Below are 18,565 nucleotides of genomic sequence, written 5' to 3' on the forward strand. Positions count from 1 at the left end.
TTCTTTCCTCAAGATATACGCGATATATGGTACTGTCCAATCGGGAGTGATCACTAAAACTTCCATGATCAGGTCGACCACTGCTGGGACTTCAACCTCAGTCGGATCCGTAACACTCTTAGGTTGCGGAGCTTCGTCGGTAAAAGGATCTTCTACGACTGACGGAGTGTGGATATGCTCCAAGAACACATCACTGGGGATGGCTTCTCTCTTGGATCCTATCTTCGCCAAATCATCAGCTGCTTGATTTTTCAGTCGGGGTATGTGGTGGAGCTCTAACCCTTCGAACTTCTTTTCGAGCTTCCTCACTGCATTGCAGTATCCAGTCATGGCTGGGCTTCTAACGTCCCACTCCTTCATCACCTGATTGACCACCAAATCTGAGTCGCCATAGACCATAAGGCGACGGACGCCGAGTGAAATGGCCATGCGCAACCCATACAAGAGTGCTTCATATTCTGCTTCATTGTTGGAGGAATCAAAGTGGATTTGGAGCACATATCTGAGTTTATCTCCTCGGGGGGAAACCAAAACAACCCCAGCACCAGAACCATTTAACATCTTAGATCCATCAAAGAACATGGTCCAATGCTCCGAGTGAACTTGAGTCGGCTGCTGTTGCTCAATCCACTCGGCAAGGAAATCTGCTATAGCCTGGGACTTAATGGCTTTCTTTGCCTCGAATTTGACATCAAGGGGAAGGAGTTCAATCGCCCATTTAGCCACTCGACCAGTTGCATCTCTGTTGTGCAGAATCTCTGACAATGGTGCGTCGCTGACGACTGTAATGTCATGATCAGAGAAATAATGAGCAACCTTCTTCATGGTCATGTAGATCCCATATACAAGCTTCTGATAATGAGGATATCTTTGCTTCGATGGGGTCAAAACTTCAGAGAGATAATACACTGGGCGCTGAACTTTGAAGGCTTTCCCTTCTTCTTCCCGCTCGACCGTAAGTACTGTACTGACGACTTGTCCTGTGGCTGCAATATAAAGCAACAGAGGCTCTTTGCTGATTGGAGCAGCAAGCACCGGCTGGGTGGAGAGCAGAGTTTTTAACTCGGCAAACGCTGCATCAGCTTCTGGAGTCCACTCGAACTTGTCTGCCTTCTTCATCAGTCGGTAAAGGGGCAATGCCTTTTCACCGAGGCGAGAGATGAATCGACTTAAAGCGGCCAAGCATCCAGTAAGCTTCTGGACGTCGTGCACACGCACAGGGCGTTTCATTCGGAGTATGGTGCCAACTTTTTCTGGGTTAGCATCGATTCCTCGTTCTGAAACGAGAAAACCGAGTAACTTTCCGCCAGGTACTCCGAATGTGCACTTCGATGGATTGAGCTTGATATCATACCTTCTGAGATTGGCAAATGTTTCAGCTAGGTCAGTCAATAGGTCGGAACCCTTTCGCGACTTGACCACGATATCATCCATGTACGCTTCCACATTCCGACTGATTTGAGTGAGTAAACACTTTTGAATCATTCTCATGAACGTGGCTCCGGCATTCTTGAGGCCGAATGGCATGGTGATATAGCAGAAGCACCCGAATGGAGTGATGAAAGCTGTTTTGATTTCGTCAGGTCCATACAGACGGATCTGATGATACCCGGAATAAGCGTCTAAAAAGACAATCTCTCGCACCCTGCGGTCGAGTCGACAATTTGGTCGATGCGAGGGAGAGGAAAATGATCTTTCGGGCAGGCCCGATTGATATGTTTGAAATCAATGCACATGCGAAGTGAGTTGTCCTTCTTGGGAACCATGACGACATTGGCGAGCCACTCGGAGTGGTATATCTCTCGGATAAACTCTGCTGCAAGGAGTCGAGCCACCTCCTCGCCAATGGCTTTTTTCTTCTGAACGGCGGACCGTCGAAGATGTTCTTTAACAGGTTTCGCTTTTGAGTCGACTCTAAGGCGATGCTCAGCCAGCCCCCTGGGAACACCCGGCATGTCAGCTGGCTTCCATGCAAAGATGTCCCAGTTCTCACGGAGGAACTGGATGAGCGCTTCTTCCTATTTAGAGTCGAGTGTTGTGGAAATATGGGTCGGAGCTGCATTGGGGTCAGTCGGGTGGATATGAACTGGCTTCGTCTCCCCAGACGACTGAAATGCTGACTCTGTGGCGGGCTTCTTGGCCCGCAGCAAATCACTCGGATCTGCATTCTTCTTGTATTCCTCCAGCTCTACCACTGTTATCTGGTCATCCGCAATCTTTGAGCCTTTCTGGAAACACTCTTCTGCCTTCTTCCGGCTGCCAGTGATAGTGATCACGCCTTTGGGGCCAGGCATCTTTAATTTGAGGTACACATAACATGGTCGAGCCATGAAGCGGGCATAGGCTGGTCTTCCCAAAATAGCGTGGTAGGCGCTTCGGAAATCCACGACTTCAAATGTCAGCTTCTCTTTGCGGAAATGCTTCGAGTCGCCGAACACTACATCCAGAGCTATTTGGCCGAGTGACTCAGCCTTCTTTCCAGGGATGACTCCGTGAAAACTCATGTTGCTGGAACTGAGCCTGGACATCGGAATGCCCATTCCCTTGAGCGTCTCTGCATACAGTATATTCAATCCACTGCCGCCATCCATCAATACCTTCGTCAGTCGAGTGCCTTCGACGACTGGGTCGACCACCAGCGCTTGCCTCCCAGGGGTGGCAATGTGAGTAGGGTGATCAGACTGGTCGAAAGTAATGGGAGTTTGCGACCATCTCAGATAGCTTGGTGTCGCCGGGGCGACCATATTGACCTCACGGTTGATCACTTTCAGTCGACTTTTGCTCTCTACATCAGCAAAAATCATCAGAGTGGAGTTGACATGAGGGTACTCTCCATCACTGTCCTCCTTGTCCTCGGCCTTGTCCGACTCCTTCTCTTTGTCCTTCGGCTGTTTTCCTTGAAACTGCTGGATTAAGAGCCGGCACTGGCGAGTGGTATGCTTTGGGTAGATGAAGTTACCCTCTTCGTCTTTCTTCGTGTGGATATGACACGGTAGATCCATCACGTCATTACCTTCCTTATCCTTTACCTTCTTGGGGTTCCAAGATCCTTTGGGCTTCCCTTTGAATTTGCCCTGAGTCACGGCCAGAGCCTCTCCAGGAGCAGCTGGCTCGGCCTTCCGCTTCTGCTTCCGACTGGAGTTTCCTTTCTCCGACTGACTCGGCTTGTACTTGCCACTCCGGAGTCGGTCCTCTTCTTCGCCATTGGCGTACTTGGTGGCTATTTCCATCATCCGACTCAGGGTCATATCTCCAGTTCGACCAAACTTCAGGCTCAACTCTCTGTTCTTGACACCATCCTTGAAGGCGCAGACCGCTTGATGGTCTGACACATTCTCTACAGTATGATGCAAAGTGATCCATCTCTGGATGTAATCTCTCAGTGTTTCACTCGACTTTTGTACGCAAACTTGCAGCTCTGTCAATCCGGCCGGTCGCTTGCAAGTTCCCTCGAACGTCCTGACGAACACTCGGGAAAGATCTTCCCAGGTGTAAATGCTGCTAGGAGCTAACTGATTCAACCACGCCCTGGCCGAACCCTCTAGCATAAGTGGCAAATGCTTCATGGCCACCTCATCATTACCGCCACCAATCTGAACAGCCACTCGGTAGTCTTCAAGCCAAGTTTCAGGCTTAGACTCTCCGGTGAACTTACTCACTCCAGTCGCCAACCTGAAGTTGGGGGGTATCACTGCGGCTCTGATGGCTCTGCTAAAGCATTCTGGACCTGAAACATGGACTCGGCTGCTTGTGGGCACATCTCTGTTATGGCCACCTCTATGAGCTCTGTTCCGGTCGACCAAACCTTGCACGATGATGGATCTCGCGTCAAAGCCCGGCTCTCTGGGGTCGACTGGAGCTCTCCGCCCAACACTGAGTTGGCGTCTGTCATCTTGCTGCCGGTGGGCGTTAGACCCACTTCTCGGGAGAGGAGTGGGCACTCGACGCCTGTCATCACGATTAAATCGATCATCATAGTGATCCCGCCGGCCTTCACGTCCCACGCGCCTCGGAGGCGACCTTGGACTGTGAGCCGACTGGATAGTATTCGCAGCGACGGATCGACTATGAATCCTGTTGCGCGACTGTGACACAACTGAATTCTGATCTCCTGCCGCCCGGAGCAAATCTCTGATCTGCATCAAGCCTCTTCCAGCCTCCGACTGAGAGGGCTGAATTGACTCCGCTATACGGGCTGCAGCTGCCAAATTCTGAATTGGGGTTCGATATACCTGAGTCGGTTGCGGAAAGAGCTGACGTCGGTTGGAGTTGGTCACTCGTTGACACGCACGCTCGTCGAGTGCTCGTTGGAGATTTTCCAGTCGAGTGCGTTCAGCCAAATTGGCCAAACGCGCCTCTTCCAGGGCACGAGCCTCAGGAGTTTCTCCTGCAATAGGAGTATGCAGGGCATCCATGTTCCAGCGGCGAAGTTCTTCCCTCTGCTGAGAAGTGAGTGGCTCGGGCTGATACTCTTCGTGGGCCTGAGCGGGATCGCCTCCGTCGTCCATCCCGTCGTTGCGGGGGAAACCGGGAGGACTACGAGGCTCGTTGACCATCAGGACCTCTGCCGCTGGATCACTGCTATCGCACTCGGGATGCAGTCTCTACGGAGCCAGTCGACAGGTCGAACATGCCGTAGAGAGATTCGTCGGGCTCAATTGCCGCGACTTGGGTGGTGGCCGATTGGCGAGCCACTGCATGTCTCACCCCATCGCTGGAGCCTCGACCGACCGGAGCGCTTGCGCTGGCGGGAGACATGGAGGGAGGACGGCACAGGAGTCGACCGATATGGGGTCGACGGCTGCCGCAGCAGGACGCCGCGGACACACGCCCGAAAGTGCGTCGCCCCGCGGACGGGGAGCGCGTCGATGTCGAGTGGTGCCTCCTGGAGCCAAGCGGAGTCGTCGGCGATGAAAGCAAGCGCACCGAGACGGATCTCGCGGCCCTCGACCAGAGCTCCGCCGGAAACCATGATGAAGGCGATCGGACAAATTGCAACTTCTCCAAAAAAGTCGCTAAGACACCTGCCCCACGGTGGGCGCCAACTGTCGTGGTTCTAAGTATGACAGTAGAATGGGGGGTAGGTATGGAGAGGCAAGATCCTAGCTATGGAGTAGTTGTACACACGAGTGTTTAACGAGTTCAGGCCCTTCTCTGAGGAAGTAAAAGCCCTACGTCTCGGAGCCCGGAGGCGGTCGACTGGTTTATGTGTATATGAGTTACAGGGGTGCGAACCCTTCTACCAGTGGAGGGGGGTGGCTTATATAGAGGACGCCAGGACCCCAGCCAACCCACGTAGCAGAGGGTTAAAGTATATTAAGGCCGGGCGTTACTGGTAACGCCCTACATAAAGTGTCATCATAACCATTAAAACTACTTAATTACAGACCGTTTGGATACAGAGTAGATCCTGAACTCCTGATGGTCGAGTGAGTCTTCATGATCGAGTGTCTTTAGGTTCGTCGAGTGTCTTCTAGCTGGTCGAGTGGAGTCTCTCTTGGTCGACTGAAAGGTAGCTTCGTCTCAGGATGTCCTTGGGTATGGTATCCTAGATAGGTCCATGACCCTACCCTAGGTACATAACATCATCAGTAGCCTCATGGCTGATGTGTATGCATTTTTTTTTCTTATGAACCTGTCCTGGCATGTCCTCCTTTTCTTTTCAAAAAGCTAGCACAATGGCCTTGGCAAATGAGAGGGATAATGTCATATTTGAGTGAAATTTGTTCCTAGTTGCACAAAAATATATTTAATAATATTTTATTTTCCAGAGGCATTAGGACTGGAATATCATAAAAAAAACTAGTGATGGACAGGGAGGTGTGGAAGTTAGATGTCCACGTGTTAGAACAATAAATTAGTTTTGAGATCTTGTGGTTTCCAAGTATAGCCTACCCCAACTTATTTGAACAGCTGTTGTTATTGTTTTTAAGGTGGTTGTTGAAAATATGAAGAATTGGTTCCTATCCTACATTGGAATGTGAATCAATTCCTACAAACCAAAGGGGTTCAAAAAAAAAATTCTTACCCTATACAATTCCTACAAACCAAAGGAGGCTAGGTGGTGGCCTAACTCCTTGGGTTATTTTCCTTGGCTTCGTGACAATGCACGGGAATTGTGCAAGTGACCCTAACGTCCAGTTTACGGAGATTTAATACACTTTAAGAAAACGAGAGTACCACATTGGAAACTGCCATACTGCTAACTATATGAAACCGTATTGCCAAACTGCTAACTATATGAAACCTTATGTAAGGCGTTATTACTCCCTCCGTTTCTTTTTAGTCTGCATATAAGGTTTGGTCAAAGTTAAACTTTGTTAACTTTGACTAAGTTTATACAAAAATATATCAAGATTCATAATATGAAATTAATATTGTTAGATGCATCATGAAATTAATTTTCATACCATATAGCTTTAGTATTGTAGATGTTGATATTTTTTCCTATAAAGTTGGTCAAACTTTATAAAGTTTGACTTTGACCAAATCTAATGTGCAGACTAAAAAGGAACGGAGGAAGTATCCAATATGTGAGTATATGAGATATACTAAATCTTAAAACACTTTAAGAAAACGAGAGTACCACATTGGAAACTGCCAAACTGCTAACTATATGAAACCTTATTGCCAAACTGCTAACTATATGAAACCTTATGTAAGGCGTTACTACATCCAATATGTGAGAATATGAGATATACTAACTTCTTATATGAGACGGAGGGAGTATATCACTTCAGATACCCTTCGAAACAAAGAATATGTCACGCACACACATACTCCCTCTGTCCCATAATATAAAAACGTTTTTGACACTAGTGTAGTGTCAAATAGTGTCAAAAACGTTCTTATATTATGGGACGGAGGGAGTATCTCCCTACTTAGAATCAAAATCATGCATACAGTAAACACGCAACTTCGTAACCGCGTCACAACCCCGGGGTAAGAAATTAGATCTCCTCTCAGTGGTATTAAATAACTTTAATAATTTCCTGTACAAAATGTCCTGGAATATCAAGAGTACAAAAGCCTTGGTTTTGTACTTCGGTACCACAAATAAGAACATTTGCCACAACATTTTCTATACACACTTCAATCAATCTAAAAGCTAAGCTCACATGTCACACCGAACAATAGAAAAGCAATCAACAAATTTAGAACCTTTTGAAAGGAAATGTGCTCGGGCCCTTCTGGCATTGCACACGTACTCCGTAACATTTGGCAACGGTAGAACACACTCCAGTTATTTTCACTGATAACTGTGCTGCCTTTTCTTGGTTAGCCCCAGACAAATTATTCCATGATGTTCCACGCAGGTCTCCATGCTGCAAAGTGACCTCTACCGTCTGTCCAGGGCAGATTATACCAGCTGCTGGAGAAACCTGTGTTGAAGACATGTTTCACCCTCAGTGCTCAAGCATTAAGCTCAGTGTTGAACAAGCATCAATAAGCAGAAGCATCTTACAGTAATTAGACTGTTCTAAAATGAAGTGAACCAATATAAGGAGTCAGGACAAGGCATTAACCCACCTTGAGCCAGGTAGGGAAACCGGCAGAATCTGTGCCAGAAGAAGTTGGTGCTTGGCCAGTGATCTCAAAACAAGCTCTGTCTTCTGGACTTCTGTTTTGTAGTTTAAAAATATAGGGAGTTTGGTCTTGCAGAATGATGTCATTGGTGCTCACATTTGCTTCAGGGAATGCTTTTAGCCCCTGGAGCAAGTGCAACACTTTCTTATTTGAACTCATGATCTCCCCATATTTCTGCCTCATCGTCTGTTTGTCAACACGTGCAACATCCAAATTGAACAAGCATTTTACAGGTTTGTGATCACTGTCTGTTGCTTCCATGCAAGAGTCATACCTTGAAATATAGAATAATACAGTTCCATAAGGTTTCTATGTACTAACAGAGAAATGGATGCTAGGTACACAGGACAAAATAAGACCTGACTTCAGAAATAAAAAGTATTGTATAGCTCAAACCATCTGTCTGATTGGACATCTGTTTTCACCACTGATTTCGTAACGACAAGTGCTTTAAAATAAGATCTCAGTTGACTATGTTTCGAGAAACCTATTTGGACTCTTTTGTTGCCAGGCAATAACGCATTAGTCGCCACCCTATTTTGTAACAAGTCACCACATGGCAACTTAAATTGTCAGGTGGTAACATTGAAGGCAAAAAAGAAAATTCATCGAAAGATACCAACATGGGGTCTGGTTTTTGAGCTCTCGTCAAAACAAAGCCAACGGTGAAGATAGATCATAAATCGGCTTTATATTTAAGAGTTAAAATGTTTTAACTTTCGAGTTACATGCATGCAAATAGCAGAATGAGAGATGGACTGGTGGAAGAAACGTCGTGCTCTAGGACAATCGAGCACATGTTCATGCGTTATTTGTGCCCTGCTAATATTCTTTATCCAGTGAGATAATCAAACAACAAATGACTTACAGTGATACTGAACAAACCACAGGACAATCCAAGGAACACTCAGTTCCTGAACTAGCTTGGCTGTCACGGTATAGAACCCGGTCACACCAGGCAGGAATGCGTTTCTTCTCGCTACAATCATACCCTACAATAAGAGAAAAGTTTCTTCAAACGAAGTGTTCAGGAATCTTTAGGAGTTCAGGAGTATTATCAACTCATAAGGATCAAACTGGTACTGTATGAAACATTATTGCTGTGATAAGCACACACTAATATAACTAGAGGTTTGCCTTGGTACACCGCCCAAAAAGTGTACTATTGATGCAGATCAATGATACACCAGTGGCTGGGTTATACATCCCCTCCCTAACCAAGTGAGCTAGCCTCACTTATCTTTACATCAGCTTCCTCCAGTTGTTACCAGATTACAGTCTCATACCCTTCTAGAAATTTACTTTACCATTCTCATTAATCTACATACATGTTATATAACGTTAGTACATAAAGTCGTCTCCAACCTCACAACAATGTGTCAGAGCCGAGGTCTGGCAAAAGGTTGCTGGATCTTTATGTTGGCCGGAAGTTATTTCTTTTCAATGAGGTTCAATGTTCTCTAGATTGCTTAGAAGTAGCCTGCCCTACTCGAGCCAACTAGAAGAAAATCCTCTCCATGCAAATCAGCACCTCTAACCGTGAAGACCGGATGCACAAAATATAAGGATACCATTTAATATTCTATTGAACGAAACTGCCATTTTCAAAGTTTTTTAGAAAAGGGCAGGGTGGGGGTTACTGAAGCAGGCCTCACGCAACTATCATCAGAATAACTATACCTGATAAGCCAGTTTTGTGTTTCTCAAATTTGTAAGTAGGTGGGAATTGGAAATCTCCTTCACGTAATCCCTGGAAGACTCTCCCGGATCTCATTTCTGCTCGCAGCTGGTCATTCTTCCTCAGCCAGTCAAAGCGTCTCCGGGAAACCAACCCCATTGCCTCTTCGTACGAAATATCGTAAAGCCGGTAATTGAAGTCACCAAGAAAGACAATCATGTCCGTATCTGACAACTCAGGCATTCTTGATCCCTATGATAGCAACATTTTGGTAATGTTACAATCTCAGATAATGGATCTAGAAACAACTCTATCCACTGTAAAAATAAAATGAAGGGAAGCAACAACATACATTTGCTTGAAGAAGCTGACCGGCAGAACCAGAAACTGCAACATGAAAAGAAGTTGAGTAACAGTGTGTAAGATTAAGAAGTTCTGAATTCTTGGCACGATTCTTCATTGTGATTAGCAAGGTTGGCCAGACATTTACAAAGTTGAACGCCATCATGCAGAAAAGTTAACAAGAAGATTGAGCAATTACTTGATGTTGTCAATAATCCACTTGAAGGGGTGGCAAAGGTCATTGTTCTAAAGACATGGTCAAAGTCTTCATTCCGCCGGCTCACAGCTTCCATATGTGCAGCGAGATGACAATTTATAAAACAAATGCTTCTATCATGTATTCTCATCCTCAATCCGACTGCTCCCTGAGACAGTGAAGTACATTACAAAATGTAGTAAACTAAGCTGAACTAAAATGAAGCCATAATGCTGCTTCTATACTCCCCCACAACTAAATTAAGCGAATATTTAAGCAGAATTGTACCATGCCTGCTCGGCATCCCGTAATAACTGACCAAAGGCAGCCATGCCCAACCAGGAAGCATGAGCAATGTGCACAGTCCTGCCCAGGAGGGATACATCGGCAATGCAGAATACATCACAGTAGGAGGATATATGACTCAATTTGGTTCCAGTAAAGTTTGGATCAGGTATCGCAAGATTATATCCCTAGTTTTAGTTAATTGCATCCGTTAGAAGTAGAGATGGAATCAGTGTGCTAATACGGCTGCCTCATCTATATATGAGGTGCCTATAAGTACTATCCATACCCCTATCATCTCTTCTACACAGATCTTGTTACACCTGCATGTAGAGGACCTCAGCCTCGACCTTCTTCCGTCACTGAAAAGCTTCATGGCAATTTGGTAACAGGCGCAGCCGCTGATAAGGCCGTGGCGGCTCCTGGTCAGATCAAGGTATGGATGGCAGCGACAATCTCGCTAGCCAGATGGCTGCTATCGGAGAGGCTGAACCAGACTAACAAGATCAATACCAAGATCAGCAGGGTGGATCAACAGCAGTCCACACAGCTGCTATTAACTGAATAGAAGGCACATGCCAAGATCACCATAGTGGTGTCCTCTCACTCAGAACTTGTTCCCCTGGGGGCATCCTGGCAGATCCAAAAGCTGTGCATGGCTTCTCACTGCTAACAGCCACTGCTGCCACCTCCATAGAACACACTGCAGACTGGACTGCGCCACATCTACAAGTAATTCTCGATGTTTGAAGGCAAGGAATATTGTTACCCTAGCTGAACTGCTACAAACAACCTTTAGGAGATGGACAGGAAGGTATGGCTAGAGTCCTATCACGTGATGGGGGCCGCACAAACATGGTAGCACCACATGGATTGACATGACAGTGTCCAAACTGGAAGCACTTCACCTAGCTTTTCAACACCAGTTTCAGGCCGTCCCTACTAGCAATTCCCTCATGGAATTGGTGTCTATATGACGAAGTGGCTCGCTGTGTCAGTTCCAGGAGCAATTTCTGACACGGCAGATCCTCTGAGAGAAAAGAAGCAGATCCAACTCTTCACCATCAGATCACAGGAGCCGCTGTGAACAGATATCAAGGTACAAGCACCAGAACTTTAGAAATGGTCATAAGGTTGCCGTACATGTCAACCTGATTGCCAAGCCTGCCGCAGTGGGCTCCCTTCTGGTAAGCAATAGTCATCAAAAAACAACCTGCTGCCAAGCTGGGTAATTCGCCTGTCATGGGAGGTGCAGAAACTACAATCACTGCACCATATGCTATGGTCCACAACTGCACCGGGAATTTCGTGCCAGCACGCGGCAGGGGCCATCCCGTGCAAAGGCTTAAGTGTCCAATGGTCAACAGCAAGCAAATGGTTTGCACCAGCCTTTATATTAGCACCCTAATCTCTTCATCATCGTGAAGCAATCGCCACGATCTCTAGGCGATCCCATTAGACGGGTTTGACATGGTATAGGGAACACATAGTTCACAGCAAGATTTTGGGGTTTCACGCCTAATATCTAGATCAAGTTGTATTTACACAACAAAGGAGTTGGGCATATATAACAACCAGCAGAAAACGTTCATTTAAATCAAACACTACTTAAAAATAAATGGCTGATGAGTATGATGGCAAAATGGTGAGCTGAAATAAAAACTATATTGACATTTGACATCAAGTCACAAACAACATGTCTAAGTTACCTGCTATGAATAAGAAATATATTAATAGGACAACAAAAGTACCTTGTTGCCAGAAAGAATACATTAACAAGACAACAAAAGTACCTTGTTGCCAATAGCGCGTCCTAATCCACATGCTACTGCAGCATTGTCGATATCACCGACAAAATGCTTCAGATTTGTTCTTACCCTGAGGAAAGAAAAAAACTCAATAACTTCTACAATTACAAAGGAAAAAAAACAGAAGGATAAATACCGAAAAATAGTCCTAGACAGATTACCATACAGCAGTAAGTAACCCAGCCATCTGCCTTGAACCAACACGCTCAAAAGAGCGGCCTTTCAAGATTTGCCCAATTGCATCCAACCACCACTCCCCGTTTGGGCTTCCCTCTAGCCCTACCTAAAGCCAGTGGAAATTATATCAGGATTACAGCTAGCAAAAAATAGCATATATTTTTTTCTATATTTATGTTTATTAATATTCTAAAAAATTAACATGAGAATTAACTCTTAATAGGTACTCCCTCCGTTCCAAAATATACGGCATATACATTTTCAGAAGTCAAGTTTTGCAAAGTTTATAGAGAAAAATATCTACATCTACAATACCAAACAAATATTATCAGATACATCGTGAAATATATGTGTATACTGTATTTATTTGGTATTATTGACGTTGACATTTTTCTCTATAAACTTGGTAAAACTTGATGGAAGTTACTTTTTGGCACACACAAAATACACTATATTTTGGAACAGATGGAGTAGTAAACAAACCACCTTTTCCCAGTGGCTTTGTGGCACAAGGCTTGCATGCCTCCAATTGAAAGCAAGTCATTTGATATAGAATAGCAGCTCAACCAATAGGATTGCGAGTAAATTTTTATTCAAGCTCAAAAGATTGCACAACAAGGCAATATATTCAACTATTCATGCCACAGAAATTGCCAACTAACCAGTTGATCACAAAATGTTCCAACATTCTGGTTTTGTGCACGTTGCCACAATCTGACTAACCCTCAGTAACACAGCACATATCATGATAATATAGATGATTATGTGTAACAACAATGATGTAATAAACGACGAAAACCTAAATTTTTGAACTCATCGGTTTTACCGTTTCTTTAGCTGCCGACATTGCAAGAAAACCAGCGCCCATCTCCACCTCTTGCAGTCCAACTACTACTACCCCAACCTCTTGAGTTGGGAATTTCAGCCAAGCTCTTAGTGACTCATAAGATGCTTTTTCTTGCCCAACATTCCAAGAACATACTAACACCTTCATGTATTCAATGTTTTTGTATGATGTCTCTTTCTCCGTCAATTCAGAACGCAAAATGCTGTCAGCAGGCCCTGGAGATGATAAATTCCATCCACGGACTCCCCCATGACCAGCTAATGTAAATATATATGAACTTCCGACAGCCATACTCAGAATTGGACTACTATGTGCAATCCATCCCCCCAGCAAGTTGCCATCCAGGTCCAAGAGCTGGATGTTGCCATCCATGTACCCCACCCACAATCTTGTGCCAAAGTTGAAAATACTTTGAACAGAAGATGAATGATGCTGAAACTCTTGCAAACGATTACCACTACCATCCCATTGAGCAACTGAGCCATTTGCAGATCCGGTCCAGATCATCCCATCCATTGACATTACTAATGCTTCTATTCTTCGAGTATCATCTCCAAATCCTGCTTTAGCAGCAACACGCCGAACTGCATCAGCTGCTCCCATCAAAGCATTCCGTGATCTCTGGAAAAAATTAACAGGACTACGAGCTTTCTCTTTCTTCGGAGAGGAGAAAAGGTTTTGTTTTGTTTCATGGCCATATGGATCCTGAGCAGATAAGACGTCAAAACGAGTATCAACTTGGCCATCCACATTTACCACTTTCAGGAGGTCCTTAGTGCGAGAATCCCTATACGGCAAAATAGAGAACAAGAATAAACACAAATATACGAACAGCTGGACTAGTGTAAGCAAAATACAACAGTAACAGGTGAATGGACACATGAAGTGTACCAGAGTGCAAATGAGAGGTAACCAGCACTCCATACTTTCGATCTGGAATTGTCAGACAATAGAAGTTTTACATCTACGGAAGGTAAGGGGCAGGCCCCTCCGTCACTGACCATGGTCCAAAGGTCAATGAATGATCTTTCAACTAAAAGGGAGGCCTTACACTTTTCTTCTCGTTCTAAAGCAAGAGATTTCTCAATTGCTTGTCCATTCCATACTTTAATTATTCCACCTTCAGATCCAGACCATAAATCACCTATGATTGATGCAAACAAGATCAGAATTGAACTAGTCCAACTGCAATTAGCTTGTTCAACAATATGAATTCTAACTGCTAAAAATAGTATAGCTATGAAGAAGAATCATAAAGTTGCAAGCAGTAAGCCACCATCTTAAACATATAGGCTACCTGAATAACAAATTTCAGCAGCTCATGCTGCGGATCTAATAGTTGCATGCCTTATCTGCCTTGTAGATTTCACTATCAATGTTTGGTTGTGTTAAGATGGATGGCATAGTTTTATTAGCATAGCACAATATATATATATAGTTCAGGACTTGTTGTTAATCTTCTAGCAATTCGGAAAAACAAGAATGGAAGCATGTCAGGACAAGTACTGGTACTTCGTTGACCAAAATTAAAATCTCTCCACAACAGATTGTCCTGGGGATGCTGATACTAGAGGGTGAACTCTGGGAGTTGGTTTGCATGAGTAGTTGCATGCCCACTGCTGCCAATATGCTGCCAGGCCCCTTTTAACAAAAAAGAAACTTCTCGTAAGCTGTTAGCAAGCTAGTCTGCTGTAACTGTGTGAAAACAATTTTGTGAATCTAGTGCAGAAACTAGTGCGCTGAACAATGTGTGAAACTGTCTTTGGCAGGTGTACTGTTTGCATGTCTTCGCGAGAAATGAAATATCCCATTTTACAGCAAGTGTAATACAAGTCCATTTGGATCAGACTGACAGGTAATATTTCAGTTGTTGTGAAAATATAATCCCAAGTAAGTCAAATCATAACAAATTTCGTGAATAAACCTACCCCCTACCAAAGAAAAGTTCAAGGTCGTGGACTCTTGAGTTGCCCTCCACGACCTTGAACTTTTCTGTTTGCATATCTTATTGGACTCTCGAGTTGCCCTCAACGACCTTGATCACAGCGGTCGAGCCATTGCCGAACTTGAAGGTGCCGGGCACCATCTGGTTCGGCTCCGCACATCACCATGTCGCTGGTCATGTGGTCCGCCACCACGGTGTCGAGGTACCAGGCGGCGTCAGCATCCTCAGGTGATTGCATCAGGACCACCCACGCGTGCTCCTCGTTAAGGTAGACGCCCTCCTCCCAGTTGCCATGGCAGCATATTTCGTTGGTGTGAAAGGGGCTGCCGTGACAGCGTTTTCTGCTGCCTGGCAACGATCTGGCCCAAAACCCCTGCCATGGCAGGGATTTGGACGGCTCAGTGATAAACGTAAGCAACAACTCCTCGATCATCAGCAGCGCAAGACCTTCGTCGTCCACCTCACGATGTGAGCCTCTTCACATTTCTTCTCTCGACAGTCACGGGCCCACTAGCCCGCCTTGCCGCAGTAGCGGCATTTGTCATGGTCCGTGTCAGCAGAGTTGCCACCGGCGTTGCTGCTGCCTAGAGGCGTTCTTCCCCTTCGAGTTCCAGCCGCTGCATCCACAGGCATTCCAAATACTATGGGCCATTTTCAGTGCTGACGAAAGTGAGCTCTGTTTCCTACAAGTTGGAACTTCTTGAGGGCTGCCAGTTGCATCCAACATTTCATGTTAGCTAGCTGAAGAAACACCTAGGTCCCAAAGCAATTCCAAACCCAACTTTACCTTTACTGAATGTTGATGGCCCGATATTGGTGGAACCAGAAGAACTACTGGAGAGCAAGCTCATCCCACATGTCCAGGGCAACATCACTATTCCCGTGATTCAGTGGCACGTCAAATGGAGGAACATACTGCTGGAAATGGCAACCTGGGAGCACTCCACATTTATCCGGAAGCATTTCAGACTTAAGGGACAAGTCTGAACTTCAGTAGGGGGAATTGTCATGCGCGAAGCGTTCCCTTTGAATACCTCATCTAACGCCGGCTACATTATCTGCAACTCACTTACTGTTTCGCGTCCATCTTGATCAACACTAGGGCCCTCGTCTTTGATCCAACGTCTCCCTTCAAAAATACCACTCCTGGGATGAACGTGCTGTCAGACAAGCTGCTTTACCATCCCTTGCATTTACCTACTTTTCACTTTACCTACTTTCCAGGCTATATAAACCAGGAAGGAGACCCTAGAAACCATCTTGTTCGCTTTGCGTTAAACCCTAGCCGCCTCTGTTCGACGTTCGGCCCCTATTTGCTCTTGTTAAGCTTATCTTAATTAACAATTGAGCAAAGTAGCTACATCTCTGCATATTCTTGTCTCGACCTTGCTTCCATGTTGAATCTTGTAATCAGACCGTGATACCTTGTGGGAATACAAGTTGCATATTCCTAACAGAAGTGATGTGTTGGAGGCTGCTTGCAGTGGCATGCAGCGCACAGATCCATGGGGCTGGTGATAAAAGTATATTGTGAAGTCAGAGCTCGAGGCAGATCATGTTGAAGTGGCGGTTGGCTGTGATGTGGGTCAGAGGATAACGGCATCAACACAGGAAGGGCATGGGTTTGGACTTGGATCCATGTGTCTTAGTGGTCTGCCCTCACAGATTAGTAACACTGGGTACTTCTTGATTCATGCAAATTTTAAGTGGGAGAGCATAGAAACAATTCTCTAAACCAATTAGGTGGATAACTTTATTACATTATACCACATGGAGAGGTCTGCAGTCCTTGTGACTAGATAGCTAGATGTAGATAGCTGATTTCACAGGATACATTGCATTGCTCGGACAGGGCTTTAAGTCGGAGCTATTTGCTTCAACATTTCTAGAATTAACTGCAATATTTCAGGTAAAAGATAAACTACAGCAGTGTTGGGCATCATAGACACTACTATATATTCTACAATAAACTAAGCTATTCAGCGTCCCTTCTATGTTAGATAAATTAATGAACTGTGTGTTCCTGCTGATATATTCGACTACCTTGAATAGATATGTTTCAGCCACTGGTTTACAGATGGTGGTAGTGTAAGCATGAATGCCATTAACCACGGTGATCAATTGCAATGTACAATGTCAGAAAGTTGCATGAAAATCATACTGATTGACATGAAACTGGGCCAAGGGGAATTACCATAAGGAGAGATGACCATCGCAAATACTGGTCCACGGTGTGCATCCCACCCAATGCGCTCCCCGGCCTCCGGACCTGGGTCAGCACCCCAACCCATGATCCGCCCGTTGGTGTGGCCGCTCCACACCAAACCGCGGCCGGGATCAGCCACGAGGCAGATTGCAGGCGGTGTCTTGCGCGACTCCCGAAAGGGCGCGCTCGCCTCGTCTCCCCACCGCCGCGGAGATGTGGGTGATCGGAAGGCATCCGCGAGGTCCCAAACCCTGACGCCAGCCTCGCCCGCCGCCCAGAGGTGAGTGGAGGCCCCGGCACCAGGAGCAGCACAGCAGGCGAGAGCACAGAGGGCGATGCCAGACTGTGACTCCCTCGGCGGCCTCGGGCGCAGCTCCAGCGGGGGCGGGCGGTCCGCGCGCACGGCGGCGCGAGGGGGAGGGCGGTGGACGCGGGATTGGGATGCGGACGCGGCAAACTCCGAGAGCGAGTTGGAATGGTGGGGGCCCGGGGGCGGAGGGCAGACGTCGGCTACCGCGGGGAGAGAAGCGGCCGAGAATGCCGGGAGGGAGTGGCTGGGGTGGATGGGCTGAGGGGCAATAGCGCGGTGGAGGGAACCGGAGAACGAGGCGGAGGCGGATGCAGGAGGGATGGAAGTGACCGGAAGGGATGCTGAGCGGAGAGCCGATGGAGCGGGAGGGGAGGTGGAAGGGATGGGAGCAGGGGCTGGCGGAGGGGTAGGGGGCGAGATGGAGGCGGAGAGGAAGAAGTCATCGGGGACGTCGTCCCACGGGGAGGAGACGACGGCGGCGGGTGTCGCGGTATCGCCGGGATCCGCCATTGCGGAGATCGGGGGTGACAGCCTGACAAGTAGGTGAAGGAGAAAGGACTTGCGCGGACGCGGCTTGACTCCCCTGGACGTGCTCCCATGTCCCATCCGTGCTTCCGCCCGCTCATTCTTCATCCCACGGTTCTCCTCCCACGTCTTTTTTTCAGCCAAAAGAAACACACACAAAAGAATCCTTGCTAGCATAGCACCCTTTGAGTTTATTTTGACCACATAGCCCACAATTTCCAACATTAGCATCAAGAGCTAGGTCACACGATCATGATACATCCATTCTGTATCATTATTTTCTAATGTTATTTAGAGTGTTTTTAATCATTATAACACTATGTGGAGTAATTCTAATGTATTTTCTCTCTTAATATGCAAGGTTTATCTGAAGAGGGAAATTGTCGGCAGCTAGAATTCTGGACCTGAAAAAGCTACGTTAGAGATACTTATTTTGCACATCTCCAAATGAGTTGAAATTTCACGGAGATTTATTTTGGAATATATAAGAATTATTGGAGAAAAGAAGTACCAGAGGGGGCCACCCAGGACGCGCCTACCCCCCCCCCCCCCGGCGTGCCCTGGTGGGTAGTGGGGCCCCTGGCCAGCCTTCGGTGCCCATCTTTTGGTATATAAGCTTAAGTGTGAGGTAAAAGGGGTTGAGCCATGGCTACGGTGAT

General features: G+C 46.3%; 1 protein-coding gene across 1 annotated transcript; it reads right to left on the reverse strand.

The window, feature by feature from the left end:
- Positions 1-6,943: 6,943 nt before the first annotated feature.
- Positions 6,944-17,963, reverse strand: LOC123092734 (type II inositol polyphosphate 5-phosphatase 15). The gene is made up of 11 exons (XM_044514554.1): positions 17,060-17,963; positions 13,812-14,064; positions 12,900-13,707; positions 12,058-12,179; positions 11,882-11,966; positions 9,807-9,972; positions 9,618-9,652; positions 9,268-9,517; positions 8,456-8,579; positions 7,531-7,861; positions 6,944-7,382 (listed from the first exon to the last, which is right to left on the reverse strand). The coding sequence occupies exons 1-11, from the start codon at positions 17,889-17,891 to the stop codon at positions 7,155-7,157; spliced, it is 3,234 nt and encodes a 1,077-aa protein (XP_044370489.1). The 5' UTR covers positions 17,892-17,963; the 3' UTR covers positions 6,944-7,154.
- Between the last annotated feature and the right edge of the window lie 602 nt (positions 17,964-18,565).

This window comes from Triticum aestivum, chromosome 4B (genome assembly GCF_018294505.1).
Source record: "Triticum aestivum cultivar Chinese Spring chromosome 4B, IWGSC CS RefSeq v2.1, whole genome shotgun sequence".
Taxonomy (NCBI): domain Eukaryota; kingdom Viridiplantae; phylum Streptophyta; class Magnoliopsida; order Poales; family Poaceae; genus Triticum; species Triticum aestivum.

Bases quoted from the DNA above. Each gene is read 5' to 3' on its own strand.
- LOC123092734 (XM_044514554.1), bottom strand. From the start codon at position 17,891: ATGGCGGATCCCGGCGATACCGCGACACCCGCCGCCGTCGTCTCCTCC. The intron at 11,967-12,057 runs GTAATCTGTCTA...TTCTTTCCTCAG, and splicing joins GGGTTACTTACTGCTGTATG to GGTAAGAACAAATCTGAAGC. The intron at 7,383-7,530 runs GTGGGTTAATGC...TCTTCAACACAG, and splicing joins GTTTCCCTACCTGGCTCAAG to GTTTCTCCAGCAGCTGGTAT.